The sequence below is a fragment of the Haplochromis burtoni genome, unplaced genomic scaffold (assembly GCF_018398535.1).
Source record: "Haplochromis burtoni strain Fernald_Lab_line unplaced genomic scaffold, NCSU_Asbu1 Contig_8, whole genome shotgun sequence".
NCBI classification, from domain to species: domain Eukaryota; kingdom Metazoa; phylum Chordata; class Actinopteri; order Cichliformes; family Cichlidae; genus Haplochromis; species Haplochromis burtoni.
This window is the reverse complement of record NW_024582369.1, coordinates 4,197,882-4,220,344: the sequence shown is the minus strand read 5'-3', so window position 1 is coordinate 4,220,344 and position 22,463 is coordinate 4,197,882. Positions and strand designations below refer to the sequence as shown.

Below are 22,463 nucleotides of genomic sequence, written 5' to 3'. Positions count from 1 at the left end.
TTCAATGTAATAACCAAAGATAAACATATGGAGCTACCCACTATAGCAAACTCTTTTTTCCCAGATTCCCTTCCTGACCCAAACCCAAAGTGAATTTCCGGCTGGAAACCTCCGCTTGCCAAGCAAAAGTGTTAACCACTACACCATTGGAGGAACCTTTGAATTCACAGACATTTGCTGTTTTTCTTAATTAATGATAAAGTTCTTAATTGTTTTGAAAATGTCCTTATTACTACACAAGCGTTTACGTCATGTAAAGTGGAAGAATTGAGATATATTGTTAAAATTTCCCATTTTACTGTTAAGTCATCTCAGTAGTAATGGTAATTTTATTTATATAGTGCATTTCATTACATGTGATAGGTGAAATCCGCGAAGTAGTCAACTTAATTTTTTACAATTATTATAGATGTTTTAAGGCTGTAAAACCCCTCACTATACACTTTATACATTTTTCTCAGACAGGTATGAACATTTTCACACTTTTCTCTCTTGTTTAAAGACCCTCAAAGTCGGTATTATAGAATGAAACCAAAGATCAAACACTGTTTTCAGGTCCAAAACATGGGAATAGAGCAGCTGCGAGAGAATTCAACATTAATGAATCAATGGTACGGAAGTAGGGGAAGCAAGAAGAATGAGTTGAGTAAAATTTGACGTATCTGACTGTTTTGTTTCGCTTAATGTGCTTCATAATGCGACGTGCCTTATGGTCCGAAAAATACGGTAACTTCTATCTTCCTTTAGCATGTCCAGAAGTCCAACTTTTTGTGCGACGGTTAGCATCGTCCTCTGCCTTTTGGGTGCTACCGCAGGTGTCTTTGACGGTGCAAAACATTTCGTCGACATTGTTGTGTTTGTTGGGGAGAAAACTTACACAGATACAGCACTTCAGAGTCACATTGCTAGCGATCGAAGATTTATGTAAATTTGACAACTTTGACACAACGTAACTGTAGCTATAGTTGAATCATTTAGTTTGTAAAAAAACCCAACAGAATAACATACTCAGTTTCCTACAGCTCAGTTTAACGTCCTCAAATCTTTGTGCAAACTGTCTAACAGGCAATTTCTTGTTTCTTGAATGAAACAAGTAAACTACTTGGTAACATTTAGACATCTTAGTGTGAACTCTACACCTTGTCTCTCAATCTCTGTCTCTTTATCTGTACCTCACTTTGCCTGCTGTCAACCTCCCTCTCAAATCCTTCTGCAGTGACAGTACCGTCACTTCAGATGACCTCCTGGCTTGGCTGCGTCCATTCTGCGGTGACGCGTCTCTGCCCGTTCGGCCTCGCATCGACGTGCTGCAAATTCTGGAGAGTAACTTCAGCCTCGGAGACAGTGACGTTCGTCTTCTGCTGCTTTACAGGACTCAGGCTGTTCTCAGGGACAGAGAGGTAATGTTACTGATGCTCTCACACGTGTTTGAAGTTATGAAGATTTAACCCTCATGCTAACAAAGTGAGAAATATACTTTACTTGACAAACAAAGTGCTCTACAGAAGCACATGGAAAACTATCTACAGATGGGTAGAGAGGTCTGAATTTCCTGTTGTCCATGCTTGTACAAAAGAAAATAGAAGCAGAGAAGATAAAAAGGAAAATGGAAAGAGAAGAGAATCATTAGTGTGAAGACATACAAAAACGAATGTGTTAATTTTAATAGCACCATCAAAAAATAGTATTAAATGGTTGTGATCATACAAAAATACTTGAATATAACATCTCTGGGATTATTCTCATTTATGATGGACTCAGACAGTTGGAAAAATCCACAGCCTCCAACCTAAAGACCACAGGGAGTCGTTTTCAGTGGGCACATGGCATGGATAACTTGCACAGCTTCATATCCAAGTTTTGGAGCAATACACTGTCGTCCAGAAAACTGTCTTGCTCATTTCAGCAATGCTCTGCTAGACAACATTTTGCATTTTGCAAATCATTAAATTATATTTTAAATTACATTTGACACAACTTTGTTTTCTCTCTTTTTTAAAAAAAAAACAAAAACAAAACAGGATGTCACATTTAGTGTAAAATATAGTAGCTCCATTCTAAAAGATGTCAGTGTAGGAAAAGTGCCTCAGTTTCTTGACAACATGAACACATGTTAGTGGAATCTACTTAACTTTGAATGTGTGGAAACAAGTTCTTAGATGTAATTAGAGATAAAAACTATGAGTCTGAAGCTTGTAACCCACAGTGGGTTTTGCACAAGCTCCTACAACCAGGTGTTAAAAATCATACTAAGGGATAAATGTTTAGATTTGAAATAACTGCATAAATATATGTGAGTATTACTAATCCGTATGTGTCATTTGCATATTTGCAGTAGTATGTAACATATGTATGTATGTGTGTGGCTGTGGCTCTCCCCTCCTCCCTCCCTGGTATAGCAGACAGCTGACTGGCTAGTCACTAAGTTATTTGACTGACTAATTAATGGCCCAAGCTGGATAATTAGTGTGTAAATGTATGCAGGCAGCCTTGGGCCATTGTCAGCGCAGGTAGACAGGTGTGTGGGCCCGGACTCTTTAACTAATTAGGCGAACTCCTAACATTTGGCAGGTTCTGATAAAATATACACACACACACACACACACACACACACACACACACACACAGGCAGACACACGTGTGCACACTTAACAGAGCGTACATGCAAGGGATCTGTTAATTAATCTTTTAAAAGAAGTCACGTTGTAAGAACCAGACTCGTTTCAGATGAAGTGCCACTTTCTCTCATCTCTCCCTAAGGCAGCCAAAAGGCCTTTAAGTGTGAGAGTGGGGTTCTTGTAGCCAAATGTCTGTTTTAACGTTGATTATTCAAGATTTTTGACTGTTGAAAATGCTTTTTGTGTTTTCACATCTGTACTGACACTCTCGTCCAAACGCATGCACAACAACGCGCACTCACTCTTTTATTTATTACATTTTGCCTTAATAATTGTAGCAACTTTTCATTGTGTCAGCTGCTCGACTGGAAGCAGTTGCACATTAATCATGTTGGCTAGGCCGGTACCACCCGTAAGCAGAGCTGGCACTGACAGCAGGAAGCTGCCCCAAGGCCACGCCGGAGACTTTGTTGTGGCCCACTCTGACCTTATCATGCTGGCTTACAGCCTGAAAGGGAGAAAAAGTGTAGGAAAAGGGGAGAAGTGGTGCTCGCTTAGAAGAAATAAAAAAAAGTCAGATTCTGACAAAGGTGACAGGGGAGGAAGAAGGAAGGAAAGAAGTTGGTAATGTTCCCCCTCTCCTCCCTGGTTCCATAACTAATCAGCGCAGCTCCTTCTTAAAAGCATCCCACAGACTACATATTCATAGAAAAATGCCACATCTATAATACGTACTAGTATATACCCAGCTCTCCTGTGTCATATGCACATATTACTCAGATAGACATGCAAAAGGGTTGCCTGCTGTGATTTCCATGACAACCACGGTCTCGAGCCACAGTTTGAATTGAACTGAAAGCACTAGTATGTTTCTGTAATGCTTCCTTTTCAGCCTCTGTGTGTTTGCTGTTCTGACAAAGATATCTGGATGACACTGTTTTCAGTGATCAAAGCACAGTCTGTCTCACACACACACACACACACACACAGTCTTTGTTTGTCCTTCAAGCTCGAGCCCTGGGAGCGCTTTTGCGGTTGGTATTTCTCGAGCTACTCTTGTTCCTTCTTCTTCTTGCTATAACTTGGTATTGCTCTATCCGTATTTTTCACAGTAGAACATAAAAAAATTGTATCTACCTCTGCTTTACAAACAGCCTGTAAATGGCTGGAAACTAAGGAGACCAGTTTCAGGACTTTTTTAAAACAATGCTGCCCCATTTCTTGGCTGATATAGATTTCTAGCTCCTCAACAGTCCTGGGTCGTCTTCTCAAATTTATCATTTCATGCTGCTCCAAATGTTTTCAGTTGGTGGAAGGTTTAGAGTGCAGGCAGGCCATTTCGTCACCGTTCTTTTTGAGCACTGATGATGCCTTTCAGATGTGTAAGCTGCCACCTCTATAGGTACTAATGGACTCACACACCATCAGAAATGCAGGCTTTTAAACTAAGCAATGATACGAATCCAGATGTTCCCCCTCTACTTTAGTCTGGAGGACACAGGATCCATGTTTTCCTAAAAGAATTTCAGAATTCCACATTTCCTAAGTGTCTTTTCATGAGTTTTGGCCCAGAACAACTGTGCCATTTCTGGATCATGTATGGATAGTAGTAAAATAAACATTAAAAAAATCGATTAAAAATATATCAAAATGTATGTTAATGAGGTTTTGGAGCAAAGATGATAAAGTCATGGATACGAATGATAATGAAAGGTTATTGTTGGTCTGCTGTTACGCATTACAATTGTATTGTGGATCATCAGTCCTGTCAAACTGACTGCTAACCTTTTGGTGGAAGGGACAAGCTGAAAGAAACTTAATTTCAGTCATTAATACCAGCTCACAATGCAATTCCTTTGGTTGTAGACAGCTTCCAGGCTTTTAGCATGAAGACTCTAAATCAGAGAGTCAGGCTTTGCCTGAAGGTAAAATGAATAAACAAAACCACAGATTAAACAAATGAGATATAATATGCTAATCAGCGAGCTTTAGAAGATACTAGAAGCTGGATTTTGTTGAATTTAGTCAAATTGATTAACCGCTTCTCGCTCTGAAAGTAGATGTTTACAAAGACATGAATCGCACATTACTTTGGCATGTTGGAAGTTTTTTAAGTCATAAACTGCAAAATTTTAGTTACTGTTCTAAATTGTGCTAATAGGTCAGAGCTTGTCCAGTATATACTATATGCGGACAGTAGTTACTTAAAGACCATACAGTCTAAGGGACTTGTTGAAGGCAGCTGTCCACTGGGATGGTTGCCTTAAGAACTATACTTTTTTAGTGCCTTTCAGACAACCAGTAGAAACACTGATATGATGTATTAGCCAACTAAGAGCTAGGCAGCAAGCATAACCAGCTGGAGGATATCGGTGATCATGATAACAACAGAATTGCAGGGGCGATGTGTGGTTGAAAGTACATGTTTTTTGCTCTTTTAAAGTATAGTAAATAACATTGAAAGTATCTAGTTTCCTGATATACGTTTTAAGAGTGCAAGGTGCCATTAACCTTAGACAGAGGCTTTCTCTGGCAAGCTGCTCCTGAATCAGCTAATGCATCTAAAACTTTGGAATAGGATAGAATATAATAGCTCTTTATTATCATCATACATGTACAACAAAATTGTGGATTTTGTACTTGCATTACAAGCACATGCCAATTCAGATGCCACTTTGTTGTAGGTTTATTTTTCTTTTCGTTAGGCTTAATGAGTTAGGAGCAAAAGCTTTTACTGTTTCTCTGTTTTTAGTTGAGTTCAGCTAATGTTAGGACTTTAACATTTTCTGTAATGTGTCCTACAGTTTTCCTGCCCCCCCCCCCAATAAAGACATCTTGAAAACTGGGATTTTGATCTGGACACTGATATTAGACTTATGTTATTCGACTTAACAAACATGAAAAGCTTCTTGCAGTCCAAAATGACCTATATAGCATGTCTCTTTAACTGTTTCCGATTATTCATTGTCATCTGATAAGCTGCTAGCAAGCTTTCAAATCTTAAACCTCAGGGCACACAGCTTGAACTAATGCACCTGCACTTCAATATCACCAAGGATGAATTTAAATCACCTAATACAAAAACGAGAAATAAAGTAAACTATCCATTTAAGCCTGCAATAACAGATCTTCACGCCACTATAGAGTAGCTAAAACAGGGTATAAAAAAAACACTGACACCATTTATGTTGAGGCTGTGACCTTCTTAACATATATTTTTACATCTGCTAGATATAGAGCAGTTTCAGGATTCATATGGAGTCATTACAAATCTAGGTTTTATAATAACCTTTCATTTGAAGTAGATTTTTTTTTTTACAGGCTGGATCAAAACAGCCTGAAATTTAGTGTAGTGATTGCTCATTGATTTGAATTCTGTGTGTGTGTGTGTGTGTGTGTGTGTATATATGTATATGTAATCTATATGTAATATTGCCACTATTCCCCAAGAATAGCTTCTTGACAGCCACCCTTCCCTTGAGTCCATTTCTGATGAGGCGTCAGTGAACAGTAGACATCTTACTTTCCTCACATATCCTAACTTGATTTACAGAGTACAGTGCCTGTAATATTTTTGTCTTCAGCTGGTTACGTTGTCGTTTTTATGTCACACAGCCACACAGGCGCCCATGCATTCCGGTGTGCCAACTCATGATAGAGGCAGACGTGTGCTATTATGATGGATGCTGTTTTGTTCGGTGGTGACCAGACTGGGTCAAGTTGGGCTGTGTCAGTGGAAAGGCCAGTGCATGATTCACAGCCGCTGCTTCATAAAGACCCACAGATGATATATCAGAAAGAGGGGAGAGAAAGGAGAGAGGGATAATGATGGATAAAAGATATGAAAAGAGAAAGGAGTGAAAGTTTCAGATCATGTTGAATGAGAAAAAGGCAACAGCGTTTCGCTTAGCTTCCCGACACATCCTCCTTAGCATTCCAACATACTATGTAGCCAGAAGACGTCTAAAAAGGAAGATATTAATGTGCCCAACTGTAATGCTGACATTTAGGCAGTGCAGGGTGGGGGTGGAATAGGAGGGGGTTGATACAGGAGAAGAGGCATAGAGACTGTAAGAGGTGAAGTCAGGCATAGATTTTGTGACTTAATTTCGAATGATTAGTCATAAGAGCAGGGCATTCAAATGTCAACACTGTCAAGATGTGAGGGTCTGTTTTGCCTCTTTGATGGGCCTTTGTGTATATTGTCCATTTGGCCTTTTTGTCACTAACAGCCGTGTACTTAAGGTTATTTCTTTATGACATTTCAAAAACAATCAGGAAACGTCGGAAAGCAAATATGCGTGTAAGTGTAGGTGTGTGCGCTTATTCTGCGTAGGTGCACACTGTACTTTGTGTACACTGTGCTTGTTGACGTAGCTGCCATCTCTGCTACTGCCTTGATTTCGTATTGTGGCGATGTTAATTAGTATCCCAAATCCCATGGCAGTGCTAGCAATAATGGCCACACACACACCTACACACACTCAAGTGCAGTGAAAGAAGGTGGCTCTCTGCATTAAAGCCTTCATATAGCTTTTCACTGTAAATGTGAAGGAAAATCACATGCATGTCTGTGTGGGTGAATAAGCAGTGATCACAGATTGATGCGACGTGTCTCCGTCAATGTCATGGATCATTTGCCGTGAAACACTGCTTTGATGCTGTTTGGACCAAGCAGTGTGTCATCTATATAATAATATGGATGAAGTGAGGTGAGCAGAATGGGCTCTGCCATTCCCTCCATAAGCTTCTCTGTAGCTACACCCCCTCCCGACCTCACACATTAAATCCAACCTAGCCTGTCTGACTTTTCCCGAAGGCGGGTCTTCTTCTCCTTCCTTTTTTTTCCCCATTTCACATTTCAAAATGTCATGTCCTTTTCCCCACTTGCAATTCATTGATTATTTTTTATTCATATTTGATAAGGTTGAAATTATGGGTTAGTCGGCCAAACATATTCCCAAAGTATATAATTATTCAGGTCAATCATAAAAACATATTTTATTCTTTATATTCACTTTCTGCAGTATCCAATTATTTCCTCTTTGTCCGTTCTTTTTCATGGCCTGTCTTGATAGCAGAAAGTTATATCTAAACACACTCCTGATTCTTGTTTCCCGCAGTCTCTTTATCAGTCTTTGCTTTTGTTTCGTTGATAGAATTTCCATTTTAATGCACCAATTAAGCAGAAAATTATAGAATACATCTGTTTGTGGGCTTTCATGCATATGTAAACATGACAGGCACAATATTTGAAAAGGGCTTAAGACCTCAGTGTGTTTTAAGTGTTGTTACAAGTGCATATGGGTTTGCCCAACACATGGACAAACATATATGTTTGCTCACACCTAAGTGCATCTGCCCTCCCGCCATATCATAAAACACCCCCATCACAGCTGCTGTATATTTAAATATTAAGGCAACCGTTTGAAGTATGCAACACCCGAGTGCTAAGATAAGCCTTTGCTTGACATGAAAGACGTTGAAGGATGACATACTATTTTGTTGGAACTACAGTCTTTGTTTGATATGACAGGAATACAAACAGGAACACAAGTGGGATTGTTTCTGGTTGACAGAACAATGGTGTTGTTGATTATTAACAGGCACAACAAGGAATTGTGTGCAAAAAATAATAAATAAAAAAATAATTTTATAAAAATGACAGCGTGTTGCCGCGGTGGGGAACATGTGAAGAGGAGAAGCCGGACAGGGAAGCTGGGAAAGATTTGTCTGATGAAAGCGAATGAGCCTGTACTGTGGGAAGAGGGTTTTACAAGAACAAAGAGCAAGCAGAGTCTCTTTCCAAGTAGATAAATAATAAATGTGATGGGGTTGAGAAAGCTATCTTATGGCCACAGCCTAATGCAACAGATCAGGGGTCATTGTCGTGATGGCAAAGCCCCAGCTATAATTCCACTTGTTTTGGCAGCTTTTATCTATCCCCCTTGGGCTCTCTCTCTTTTTTTGAAAACTTTATTTATGCTCTGTTTTTAACTTGGAGCCAGGAGAGATGAGCACAGTGCTTTGTCATCTTGGTGGGATCACTGATGACTTGGAAAGAAGAAAAAAAAAAGACCCTAAACACCAGAGAGGAGGCAGAGCAATAAAATAAACAAGAAAAGAAGGGATGTGCAGAGGGAGACAGACAGGAGGAAAAATAAGAAGAAAAGAGCCCGAGGACAGCTGAAGTTATAGGAGTGGGCAGCGCGGTGCCAGATGAGAAAGAGGGAGAGAGACGGTGAAAACTGAGATGAAGGGGAAGGGACTCTTGCGGTGTTATCTTTTTTGGCATGTTCTTTGCTGCTTCGTAGCGCCAGGTAAACGCAGTCTTCAGCTCACATCTACCTTTGAATTTTTGTTTAAACTAAATTTTACACATAAATAATTTAAGCAAATTCCCATCTTAAGTTACGCTATCTTCCTCACACCTCGAATATTCATCGAGCTATGTACGCATGCATGATTAAGGAGAATGAGCAGTTGTAACACTGGGTTTAATATGTTACCGTGCGCCGCTGTGTGTCGAGATGGTTTTAAGCGACAAGCTTGTTCTCTCCTTCTAACACCGATCTACTCTTGCTTTCTAGCCACTCCTCTTCTGTGTTTTGTCTTCTGAGCTCTCCCCCCTCCGGTCTCTTATCTTACTCTTCTTCCTCTCTTGAGGCGTGCGCCATTATGTACACCCAGGTGTCATGTTATGCAACGTGGGTCTACTAAGTTAGTGCACAGAAAATGCAAAACGAATAGAGGGAGAGGTTAGAAAAGCTGTATTTGTTTGTCATTGCACTCAACTTGTCATGTCATGCATACACAAGAGTATTTGTGTGGGTTTTTGTTTTTTCTCCACAGGCCTGTGTGTCTTTATCTCTGCACTTATGTTTCCCCTGCATGTTTTATGCGTCTCACTTTCAACTCGTAATAAACTCCTGAAACCCCTACAGGCCTCGAGGCTTTGCCCTTTTGGTGTTTGCTTCCCTTTGCGCTCTCTCTCCCTCTTTTTTTTTTCTTCTCCCCCTAAACCTGCCCCCTCTTATCAACTCCGCTCACTTCCTCTGCATCGCTCATTTTCTGCCTCACTCTTCCCAGCCCGCTTTCTCCCCTCTTGTGAAGTGTGCGACCTCTGTAACTTTATTTTGCTCGTCGCTGGGGACATTAGCCAGAGCAGGTCAATGAATATTGATGAGCTCATTCAGAGCGCTCTCAGTAAAGGCCAGACAACGAGATCTCTGCATCCCATGGCTCCGCTGGCACTCCCAGTCCGATACACTGACATGCCCACATCCCGTGTTCTCTCCCTTCACTTTTTTTTCTTCTTCTTGCCTCTCAGGTCAAGGACTGAGATAATTGCCAAGTCATAGAGAAGATTATCAGGTAGCTTTGTTGATGGGGGCAAAGGTTCACACAGTGTTTCACTAATAGCCCGTGTAAATTTAGGAAGAAACGGAGCATCTGTGACTTGAATTTGATTTTGAAGAGAAGCAGACTCATGGGTCACATTAGCTGAACGAGGCTGTCAGGTGTAGTGTTGCTTGTGATGCAGAGTATTTCAAAAAAAGAGTTTACCATGCACATTTTTGTTAGTAACCATTTTTGATTAATCGGTGCATGGCAATTGCAATCATATGCATGACCTTATCATATCGTTTTAAATTTTAAAATGTCATCATGAATTACAATTTGAAATTAAGTCTAGAAATATGAAAAAGGTTAATTTTTTTGAAACAAAGGTCAAAAAGCAACATTCTCAAGTATTACCCAACAGCAAAGTACATTAACTGCACACTTAAGGGTGGAGATGAACTTGAACAAATTAGTGCAGTCTAACCTATGGGGATATTGTAAATAATGGAACTTTAATTTAATAGTCACAAAAACTTGTTACTTTATCAGCGGAAGTAAGGAAGAGGAGGCAAAGTATGGGGTTTTTTGTGGGGGTTTTTTTTGTTTTTTTTTAAGAAACAATAAAATCTGGTTCAGAAATGTGTATATGTATAGCTTTTGAGATTAACTAGCCTTCATGTCATGTTCGTGTTTAATCTGACCAATTTACAACTTAAAACACTCATAAATACCGTGTTTTACATCTGATTGCCTCAAGGCCTTATAATATCCTCCACACTATGCACATGAACATATAAAAGCGATGATCACGTCTTTCATTGACTTTTGAGTGTTTTAATCAACCTTGTTACATCTGTGGTGCGCCCCTGTGGGGTCGTTCAGTCAACAACCCACTGAAATGACCCACTGAACTGAATTTGGTGGTGAAAAATGTTTGTTATGCTAATTTAAGAGCTGTTAAAACAGACCGGTCAATTTTGAGCAGGAACACTAAAGTAAGGAGGTGAACAAAACTGGAGGGCTATTGGAAAGACAAATTGTGTCTTGTAATTTATTGATGCTTTTATTTTATGTTGTAATTGTATTATTTTTATTCCTATGCTCAGCACTTTGTTCAGTGGTTGCTGCTTTTAAAGTGCTTTATGAATAAAGTTGGTTGCTCACTTAATTTGGAGCAACTGGTCATGACAGTCCTTACCGCAAAACTTCCGCAAAACAGTTACCTGAACCAGAAATTGGTTTGGGTGGTTGTCATTTACTTTACATAGACAACCACCCAACATATTACATATTGACACAATTAGATGCCCAGGTATTTATAAAACAAATGCTATCCCCCTTCATGCTGCTCATTTGATAGAAAGGGGGAATTGAGAGTGCTCGTTGTCGTGATTGGCAGTGGTAATAAGATGTGATGAGTGTGGGAGAGCTGCCAAGACGGACAGTGATGGACAGCACTCATCATTAACCCGTCGACTACAGTGTCACACCGGCAGGTGATGATTTGTTAACTATATACTTCCACCAGTCACTCAGTTGCAAGGAGGGTACTTGTGAGGAATGAAGGGATGGTGTCATGTGGTGCTGGTCTGCATGCGTGTGGTGTGATCTAATAACTGCAGCATAAATGGAGTTTTTATTTAAAGTTGCACTGACGGTATGAATGAGCGCTGTCTTGAAATATCAGTGTCCTTATTACTTACATCTTTCCACCATGAGGATGATATTTTGGTGTTTGTTTTTACAACTGGAGGGAGGACTACCAAACAGTTTTTATCTTCAATGCTACCAACAATGACCGTCACAGGGCTCCTCTCAGTTACCATGACTGGCATGACAGTTTGTATAGTGTGTAGGGTATTGTGTTATCTATTAGCAAAAATGGAGTTTAGTTTTCTTAATTATGATAAAGTTATCGATGATTATTGTGTTTTGATTCATTCATAGTTCAACTTAATGTAGGCAGCAAGTCATCATCCAGTTAGCCAACCGTTTTGCTTTGATTGTACAGTATGAACAATGGGGAAAAACAGACTGAAGGCATACAGAGATTCACATTTTACCTGATATCCTTGGGTCGTTTAGCTCAAGCAATGCTGTGCCTCAGTTTTCAAGTATTTGTGGCATTAGTTATTTACCAGTTAACAGCGAATTTGAAGTTTCTATTATATATGCCTATCTAAATACTCTATATACTATTTTTTTATATTTAGTGATGTAACATTATATTTAAGTTAGTGCTGTCAGCGTGCGTGGGGCTGCACGGCGTCAACGCGTTAGTGCAGTTAGCTCTTAACATGTTAGCGTCGTCCAGCCCCACCCACGGGGCGATCCGCAGTAACTCGCTAACGGAGATTTAATGCAGTTACGGCGTTAATGTCATTTTAAGAAGATTAACGCTGACAGCACTAACTTAAATTTATATATGGGCTGTGCATGATTGTGTTATATAGCACATATTATCCACAATTGTTTACACTGTAGTCTATAGCTTGACTGACAGTGCTGTTCATTATAGATTCTAGCCATAGGGTGTTTTGTTAAGGCAGACAGAGGCAGAGCTGTGACTCTGTGCTGTTTTTCTAAAATGAACCTCTGATGAAAGTTATTGATGTTGAGAGTTTAAATGGTAATTATTAAACTTTAAAGAAACCTTAAAAAAACCACTCAGAGCTTGACCAGCAGCACTGATTGTTGAGTCTAGGAGTTATTTGTCAGACTTCCCCCTTGCTGATTGTGAGTGATTGAGCTGTTTGTCTTCTACATTTACAGACAACTGAGATTTTATTTTTTTGAAGCCATGATTTGATTAATTAATAAAAAAAAAACTAGTGCATGTTGAAAATGTAAGCATTAATCATCAATCACTGTCATCAGAGCTGTATCTGATACGACTGCAGTAGGTTCCTGTCTTGACTGTAATCCGTTTAGTCTGCAGGTAATATATATAAAAGCCTTTTACTGCATTAAGTAGTCACTCTGTTTCACCGAATGTGAAAAGGAATGACTGCAGAAGTAGATGATAATTTAGTGGAGGTGGTCAACAGCTATTGAATATTGCAGCCTTTTCATTTTCGGAGAGCTGTCAAAAGGAAATGTAGATATGAAGACTGTTTTCAGAACTCTGATTGTCCCCTCAAACCTGCAGCAAGTAAGCAATTACTCCAAGGGTTGCTCTGTTAAATCAATAATTAAAACTCAGCCTATGAACACTTTGGTTTAAAAACAAACAAACACGTGCAGTAGATTTTTGTCAAATGTTAAGCAGGCCCCTTATTTCCATATGTTTACTGACCATGTGATCATACCTTTCTTTCTTTTATGTGAAGCTACAAAAGGTATCTACAGACTGCAACATCGTTATGCCCACAATCAGTTTTGAACTAAAAGAAGAAAACGTAGGGTCATAAATAAGTTTGTAGGGTCCTGGGAATTTGTTTTAATGGAGTAATGAGTAATTTGATGGGAGGCAACAGCAGCTGCGTCACTGCTTATGGAGGAATTCCTCAATTTCTGTGAGGTTCTGGGTGAACTCTTGCTGGGCTTGCCGATTTATCTTTTATGACAGATAATTGCTGTATTATCACAAACAGACTGTATGTAATGGCATACTTGACCCCATTCAATTGCAAACTTATAGCAGACTAACAGCAGCGTATTGCCATTTTATTGTCACCTTATTGCCGTCTTGGTTCACCAAGTGCTGCTGTGAAGATGGGATCTGACTGCGAATGGTTGCAGACCTGCTTCCCCATCTTTGAAGAAACCATTTCAAAGGCTGCAAGATCAAATGCTCATTGCACACAGTTGCAGTAATTCTATTTATCTGGCCCTCTACAACTACTGTTGTCCCTAAATAGATTTTTAGCATTAATTGAAGCTTGGCAGTGAGTGGACTTTCCAGTAACATAATCACCCCAAACATACACACGTGCTCATACACATATGCTCAAGTCAAATAAAGCCTGATTTGGCTTCTTTCTTTTTTTTTCTTAAAATGTTGCTTTATGTCAGTCCCCGGTTTTAAATTTAAAAATTCCACCAGAATGCTGTCAGAAATTGAGCAACTACCAAAAAAAATTAATGGGGTTAAATCTATGAAAGGTATAATGATGTTATTATTGAATACTGACTTTGTAGGTTGAAGAATTGTGATTATGGGCTTTATGGAGATTGTTCTATTTATAACACTTTATATTTTTACTATAACAATAATATAAAATATCAACAATTTACAAACTAGTGCAAAAATGAGTACTTTTCTGTCTTCTTAACATAAACCAACAAAGGAATACCAAAAAAGAAGGTTCCTCTGCTCTGTAGCTTGTGCAACGTTTTGAAGATATTTAGATTATGCACTAAAAAAAAAAAAGAGTCTAGTAACTCTTAACAAGATCACCTGAAAGCACAAACATTAACACTAAGCTTGGTATGGCATAGCATGGCCTGGTTGGGCGTCAGGAACATGAGTGAGTGGCATAGGCCCTACGCCAGCATAGCCAGGTGGTCAATTTAATGTATGGACCATCAGTCTCTAGTCTAGTCACTCGCATTAGAACATGTAGGCAGGGAGGGAGGGAGAAAACATACTGTCAACCTCAGGTGCAAATAATGCATTGCCAATTATGTCTCTGGGTCGTAACAAGAGGAGAGGCAGTTCTTCAAGCCTTGGCACCCACTATACTCTAACATAGCTTCATAACTTCATGCTCAAGCAACAGCGGTATGTTTGCAAACTGTAATAAATATTATGCCGTACCTGTCAGGCACTTAGTAATTACCTCAAACCTTCTCGTGCCCTTAAACATCTATGTTGCACTGTACACTGCTTTTAAGGTGGATGTTGACAGTCCTCAATAAAATGGGTAGAAGGCAGGTTTTTCAAGGAAAGGCAGTCCTTTGCTTAACTTTTATGCTTTGAGTACCTATAGACCATTTCTTTTAGTGTTGTTTTGTATGCTGACATGTGAAATACATTAGCTAACATGTCAAAGCATAAAAATTTACTTTAACAGTATATAAGACAAAAACTTTAACCCATAAAACCCTGCTCAGGTTGGTGCTGTGACCTGCAATAATAGTGTTAATAATGGTATTTTTGCTTGTGTATTTTCATGCTTGAAAAATGAAAGATTTTTTACAATTTGTTCAAGTTGATTTAAATATAAGCCTTTTAATAAGGGAATATTTCTTTAGTTTTATGTGTACTGAACTAAGTCCTCTTAGTCACTTAACCAACAACAAGCTATTATAGATTTGTTCAGTTCATTTAAAAGGATGCCATAAATTGTAAAATGATAAAATGTACTGAAGACGGCATATGGGGCTCATTTCATTGGAATATTATGTTTACCCCTGAAGAATTATTGTTCAGCATTTAGGGTATTCGTTCTAAAATTATCTACAGTATTACCTTCAAGTGTGATGAAAGCCGTGCATATTTAACAGACCACAGATGAACACTTTGATGCTGGAATATTTATTTAGTGGGATCGTATAGCTTAAGGAAAGACTGTGACATATGGTGAAAACTGTTTCACAGGAGTTTATGGAGCTTTGTTTCTTTGCTTCTTCTCTGCGTGCATGTTTGCATGGTCCTCATTGTGTTTTGTGTGTGTCTCCCCATTAATGGAGTGAAAGCAGTCTCATGCAAGTGACTCTTTCATCTGTCTACCCCCTCAAACACGCTCGCATACACATATAGTTTCTCTTTCTAAAGCAGTAAACGTCATCTGGACTCGTCTGCTGCGGTCTTTTATACTTCATCTCCATTTCTATCCTCTGAGAACTGTATGTGTTTTTGCCCATGAGGTTCCTGACAATCTTTTTTTCTTTTTTTTGCTTTGCTATTGATGTGGTCCTATCTCTTTCTCACACACTGGCACTCTTCCTGTCTTTTCCCCCCTCCTATTTTATTATCATATGCTGATAGCAGAGTTAGAATGCATTGCCATTTTTCAATTTGCAAAGCGAGAACCTTTTGGACTACACAACACTGTTTTTGGCAAACTACAACCAACTCTGATTACTGTTAGTCTTTTTCAAAAAGGTGAAAGCAGTTTTTTTTTCAGCTTTAGGAAGATTTACAAGGTATGACATTTCAGTCAATCTTTCTAACTCATGTAATGCTGTGTAAGCTTTTAGACGAGACCAAGAGGAGACTGCTGTAGATTTGAAAGGAAAATGTTTTTCCCATCTCCCTTAAAGCAGGACTTTTACCACTCAGCAGTACAGCATGTTGATATGTAAGGCTCTCCTTGGCTGTTTTGTCTTCATTTCATAATGTGTCAGATATTCTTCTTGTAAAACAATGCAGACTTTTAAACTTTCAGTTATACTGATAAGTCATGTGAACAACTAAATAAACCCTAACTGCTTCCAAAAAAGGAACGTCTCATATTATACAGCCCTTACTTATCATTTTAAAGTTTAAAGTTTATGACAATACAATTAGAAAAATTGTTAAAAATGTCCTTTGGACAGATGAGAAGAAATGTCAAATCAAGCACAGCACAAACGCCTCATACCAACTGCTGAGCTCGGAGGTGCAGGCTCATGATTTTTGGGGTTTTTTGTTTTTTCAGCAGCTGCACGTGAGGACCTTGCAGTCACTGACTTGCCTGTGCCAGAGTATTCTAGAGTAAAGTTTGAGGTTTTCTGTCCCACAGTTAAAGATTGGCCCAAACTGGGTCATGCAACAGGATAATGATCCCAAGCAGAGCAGTAAATCTAAAATCGAATGGCTGAGCTGAAAAAGAAAAAAAAATGTGTGGGCCTAATATCCTCCACAATGATGTGACAGACTGAAGAAGTCATACAGAAGATGATCACTTCGTTATTGCTGCTAAAGGTGGTTCTACGAGCTACTTGATCATAGGGTGGTTCTACAAGACACAATTTGAAGATTTGCAAAAAGAATTCCAGATTTTTGATTTATCCATCATTGTTTACTGTTATGCAACGTTAAATACACTCAGGCAGAAGGTCAGAAGGCAGCAGAATTTGTGGCTATATTTTATATAGGTTTTTCCCTTTGCATGTTAGTGATTTAGCATATTTGTATTTTCGCTTACAGTGTTTCTGTCTGGGTTTCCAGAGCCAAGTCACAATTTCCAATACAGATAGTGTGTGTTATTAATAGAGACTGTGTTATCCTGGAGACCTGAATATTACTGCCATTCCCGCAGTTTTTCAGATGTTGGTGAACGCCTCATTTCTATCTCCCTGTCCCTACTTTTTTGAAACATGCTGGCTTCGAAATCATAATCATTTTAAAAAAGAGCCTCATTGTTTCTGTTTCAGTTTTTAGCGTTTTGTACAAAGTGTTTCTAAATCAATGATTTGTCTCGAAACTTCATACATCAAACATTAGTAGATGGAGATGGGCATTTTGCAGTGTCCCATTGCAATTGCATATCAAGACACACACAAGCAGTTTCAGTTCTTCATCCTGCTGAAAAGGCTGACAGAGGGTAATAAAGCAGCTACTGGTAACTGCTCATTGTCATGTTTCATTTACTTCCACCTCCCCCTGTCTGCTTTCTTCATTTCCATGCTTTCTTCTTGTTCTCTATGTTCATGTATATCTTTTTGTTAGCACCGTGGCTACCTCCAGGCACAGTGGGCGAGCAGTTTAGCATGCTGTTGTCATAATTTAACAGCAGCGTTGGCTGTGCCAGCAGAAAAGAATTGGTTTTTTATACTTAAAATTACACGCAGTTTGTACTTTCAACCTGTGCAACCATTTCTCTCTGTTGGTATTATGGCATATCATATTGTTTGCTGATCTCTCAGTGGGAGCGGCTGGTTTACAAGAACTGAAGTGTTAATTTCTGTTTTTTTCCACACTTACTCCATTTGGTTTTAAGGGAAATGTGTGGTAGAAATTTTTTCTACACCTTATCTGTAATATATAGTATTTCCATGTGATTATTTAAAAGAAATTAAAAAAGAGCAATCCATACCATTTCTAACATACGTTTTACTGCCTAAAGTGTCTTTTGCTGCCTCTTCTTTATTGCTAAACAACTAAAGCTTTTTCAAGCACTGCTGGTTAAAGCTGCTATTTTTGGTTGATTTGTTTTATTTTCACACAATAGAGAAATATTGCACAGTGGATATGGTATGGTATTTTTTCCCGATAACCTATAGCACTTTATGTTTTCCTTGGCTTTAAAAATAAACCATTGTTTCTGCAGCACTGAGGTAGTTCTATGAACATAGTAATGATTCCCACTTATGTGACACCTGATAAACACAGCATTAAGGCCATTCCCCGTGCTTTTCTTTTATCACGCTTACTAAAGCCACATACACAGTACTTAGGATGGAAAAATCAATGCCTGACCTGCTGTTGCTGTGCTATGATTGGTTCTGTCTTGAGGGGGAAAAAAATTAAAAAAATGTGGTGTGTGGGTATTTGCAGCCTTTGTATGCACACAGGAGATTTACAACTCCACCACTGGGAATGACACAGATCCACACACCACCTCACATCTGCAAAAAACACAATATGTTTATTAGTTTCACATGGCAACTAATTCGGTCAAAATCTTTGATGAAATAAAACAAAAAAATCTCAGCATTGATTTGTAATTGCGGTTTGAGTTTGGCTGTGGGCTGTGATTTGATACGTGACTTATAAATATGAAAACGTCCAACATATTCTCTGAACAACTTAAGATGAGAGGGGTGCACAACAACGCAAGATTATTGTATTAACAAGTATGTTGAGGTTAAAGACAGTATCACGAAGTTTACCCTTTTTAACTTATGACGAGTAAACCTAGTCTAAAGCAGGTTATGTTTAGAATTTCTGTTTAAAATCACATCTTTAAAAAAACACACATTTCAATGACTACTTTGATTTTTCATTCTCTACTGAGAGAATATGTTTTATTCTTGCAACATGGTGAGCTGCTGGTCCACAGCAGAATTCGAGTTTATTTGATCCAGAAATTATATTTTCATATTCATCCTATATATCAGATTTAATGCCAGATCTATTTTATACAGATGAAATTAAACCTAATAGACCAGAGATTACAAAACTTTACAATGTCTTCACCTTTTAAATTTTTTTTATGACAGTGACTGAAGTAGGTTGCAGTTGATTGGTCAGTTTTTTGCCAAAAAATAGAGCTGACAAGTCAAATGCCCCGTTTAACTGAAGCAGATAGCTTGGGTTGACAAAGACAGCTGATTACCAGTGTCGTGATACGTTTTATCTCTGACTGAGATTTTAGGTTTTGCCAGGCCAGCTAACACAAAGAAAGCCTGGCTATTTAAAACTTGCTTAGTAGTACACATCTCATAAAAGCCTGCAAATGAGGCAGAGTCAGATTTAGGGTGAGTAACGCGGGGGCTACAGAGATTTAGGAAACTAATTCTGAAGAAAATCTGGGAGGAATTAGCAAAATGTGCTATTTTGAAAGCAAAAGAAAAGAGTGACGAAAGAATTTTCACTGCAGGCAAGCTGGTTTTAAATAATTGTCAAAAAACATAAACTTGATTATTACAGAGCTACCTGCGGGTAATTAAAATGCTTTATTTTGAGCACACCTGATGAATTACTGTTTCCAGGCATTACAGTATTTTGGTGCAACACCTTTGGCAAAGAAGAATAAATATAATTTGGAACAAGGACAAGGATCCTCGAGGCTTCGCTGCATGGTAATAAGGGGAAGAATAATCAGAACAAACACAATAGGGCTCCGGCTGCTTTGCTCCATGTAGGGTCTTAATTATCACATGCTATGTTGCCTTGCTGTCTAAAAGCATCAATATTAGGATGGGCAAAGGGTGGGAAGACGTGGAACGCAGATTGAAAGTATCTGACAGTGCTAAACAGTTTTTAAATAGTAAAGAGATTTTGATGTACATCATATTTACATTGGTTTATTTCCCTCGCTAATATATTTCATGGCATCTGCTAACAGTTTCACTCCCCCCTCCCTCTTCCGTTTGCCCTCCTGCACTCTGTTCATTGTACAACGCCACAGAGGAAATGTTGGTTTTAATCACTAGGCATAATTAATTGACATCCTTCCTTGTTAAGAAAATAAAAGCCTCAGAGCCACAAAGTAATTGACAGAGTTAATTTGGGGGACAACTGTAGGTGAGTTTTGACGTGTGTGTGAGTGGGCAAGTGAGACGATGCAATCTGATAGCCTTTTGTATGCGAAAGAGTTTCTATTTGGATGCATCTGGGTGCACTCGCCGTTTATCATTTTTCCATTCCAGGGGGAACATATAATCAGAATATTATCGGGGAATCCCAAGGTCTCACATACCCTTGAATTTTCATAGATAATGAATAAATGTGTCCATAAAACTTTAAAAAGGCATCAATAGTTAGAAAATGTTCAGTATTCATAATGCATTAAAGCAGTAATAATGATGAACAAGCTCTGGGTTGCGGTTTACATTCAGGGATGGATTTGAGAGCTTTAGATTGCAGTGAGAGCTTTTTACAGGTAGTTAAGATTCCATTTCTGTTTCCCAAGTGACCTCCATTTCCAGAAGGTCCAGAGCTTAAGCTTTACTCATTTATTGCTCCATCCTCCATCACAAGGCAATTGACTACAACACTGGGCGTGTATCTGTTATGCTGCCAGTGGTTTAGTGCATGATTAGACATTTATAACATGTCTCAGAAGAACTTTAGTCGATTGCCACGACTTTTGCTGTTTATAACAGCATTGTGCAGTAAAAATATGTTTCTGTATATTTTTGAGGTTGATTTTTCCATTGAAGCGTATTTTCGAATGATTCGGGGTTCATTTTTTTCCCCCCTTGGCTGTATATGAGTGCTTTAGAGCTAGATGTCAGCCAATAAACGAGTGGGATCTGTGCCGTGTGCATGGATTTAAAACCATTATACAAGTAAAGTATCGCTAGGAATAGAATACAAATCCAGTCGTATAAATGTGAGCGCTCCACCAAGGCTGACACCGTTCCCCGAGTCTGGCTGCTAGTGATGCATGTGTGTGCGTACATGTGTTTGTGTGTGTGACACAGCCTGTCTTGCAGCAGCCTTGCTTTGGCAGGTCATAGTTTTCCCCTCAGAAATCAGCCGCTCTCTGAACTGTTAAATCACACTAGAAGCCAACCTTTGAGAAGAAAATTAATTACTTTCCCTCCTCTCCCCCTCCTCCTCCCTCTCCTCCTCCTCTCATTTCTTCCATATTATCCCTCCCTCATTCCTTTTCATTCTCTTTTCTCACATTCTTTCCCCTCAGTCGTTTTTTCTTTTTTCAAATAAAGTTGGCCACAGGTGATTTTTTTTTTTTTTTGGAAAATAACAATGAAATGTGCCATTACTCTTAAAAGCCTTATTCTTTCCGTTTGCTGGCTTTGTAGCTTTGATGGAGCTCTAGATTGACTGCGTGTGACTGTGCAGTTCATTCGCATCTTGCTTTGGCAGGAATATCGTGCCCGCAATCTTTAGTGAAATCATTATGTTGTCAAGTTTGTTGAGAGCTTTCTTAATTTGAAATCAATGAAATGGGCTCTATCCGTTTTTGCGTATGGTGTGTAGTGGAAATAGCCCGCGTACCCGATGACTAAGATGAGCGTCTCAGTGGATGATGCTGGCATTCGCTGTTATGTTTATCATCAACGATACACATAAGGCATAATTTTAACAGAAACAGGCATGCTCGATGTTCAGTGTCCTGGGTAAAGCTCGCAGTCAGTGTTCTCGTAGCTACCATTTTGTTTTCATTCCAAATTGATTTGCCTTCCTCACAACCCGGTTTCTCTTTTTACCTTTTTCTCAGATCCAGATAGAGGATGTGGAGAATGAAGAAAAACGATACAGCCTTTTCCAGGAGCTGTTGGAAGCGGCGCAGAAGTGGGAAGACTTTCAGTTGCTCATTCTTCTCCTCCAAGCATGGCCACCTATGATGAAAGAGGAAGTGTAAGACAAACGTCCATCTTATTTCGTGTTAATGATTTAACAGTGATGATTTAACAGGACAGTGCTGTCATGGCTTCTATAAAGACTGATTATCAGTTTAAAAAAAAAAAGTTAAGTATTGTAAGTGTTTAAAAACAGCTGTGGAGTAGTGAAGACTTATATGCTGAACCTTATCTTTGACAGAGCCAGGCTAGCTGCGCATCCTTCCAGTAAACTATGTGAGCTCTGCTGTTGGCTCTTGTCTAAAGTTCAGTGGACTGAATATGAGACAGAGCAGAATTAACTGTCAGCAAGAAAAGAAAAAAGCCTCAAAGTATTTTTTGAGCACATCTATTGTGGTTGTTACATACTTTTTAAATGTTTTTTAAGCGTTTTTATAGTTTTTAAGGCTGTATTCGTGTTTTGCAAAAATCTTATATCTAATTTCTTTATATTTTTCTTCCTAGTTGCCCGACTTTCTTATGATTTTAATGTGGTCCTGAGCAGTATTTCTCTAGGTTTTCTGAAGTTCTTCAGAAAGTTTGGAGTTTTTCTTTGGATGTTGGCTCTTTATCCACACATTCTCAGTCCAGTCCATGCAC

General features: G+C 38.9%; 1 protein-coding gene across 4 annotated transcripts in view; it reads left to right on the top strand.

The window, feature by feature from the left end:
• Nucleotides 1-22,463, top strand: part of nbas (NBAS subunit of NRZ tethering complex) — a 175,070-nt gene that overhangs the window by 129,032 nt on the left and 23,575 nt on the right. For 2 of the 4 annotated variants that reach the window (XM_005914315.3, XM_042226834.1), the window contains 2 exons: nt 1,217-1,400; nt 21,743-21,882. In XM_005914315.3, the coding sequence (XP_005914377.1) occupies nt 1,217-1,400; nt 21,743-21,882 (324 nt within the window). Of the gene's footprint in view, nt 1-64; nt 397-1,216; nt 1,401-21,742; nt 21,883-22,463 lie in introns of those variants that run through there. The other 2 variants (XM_005914316.3, XM_042226843.1) reach the window with 1 other exon arrangement.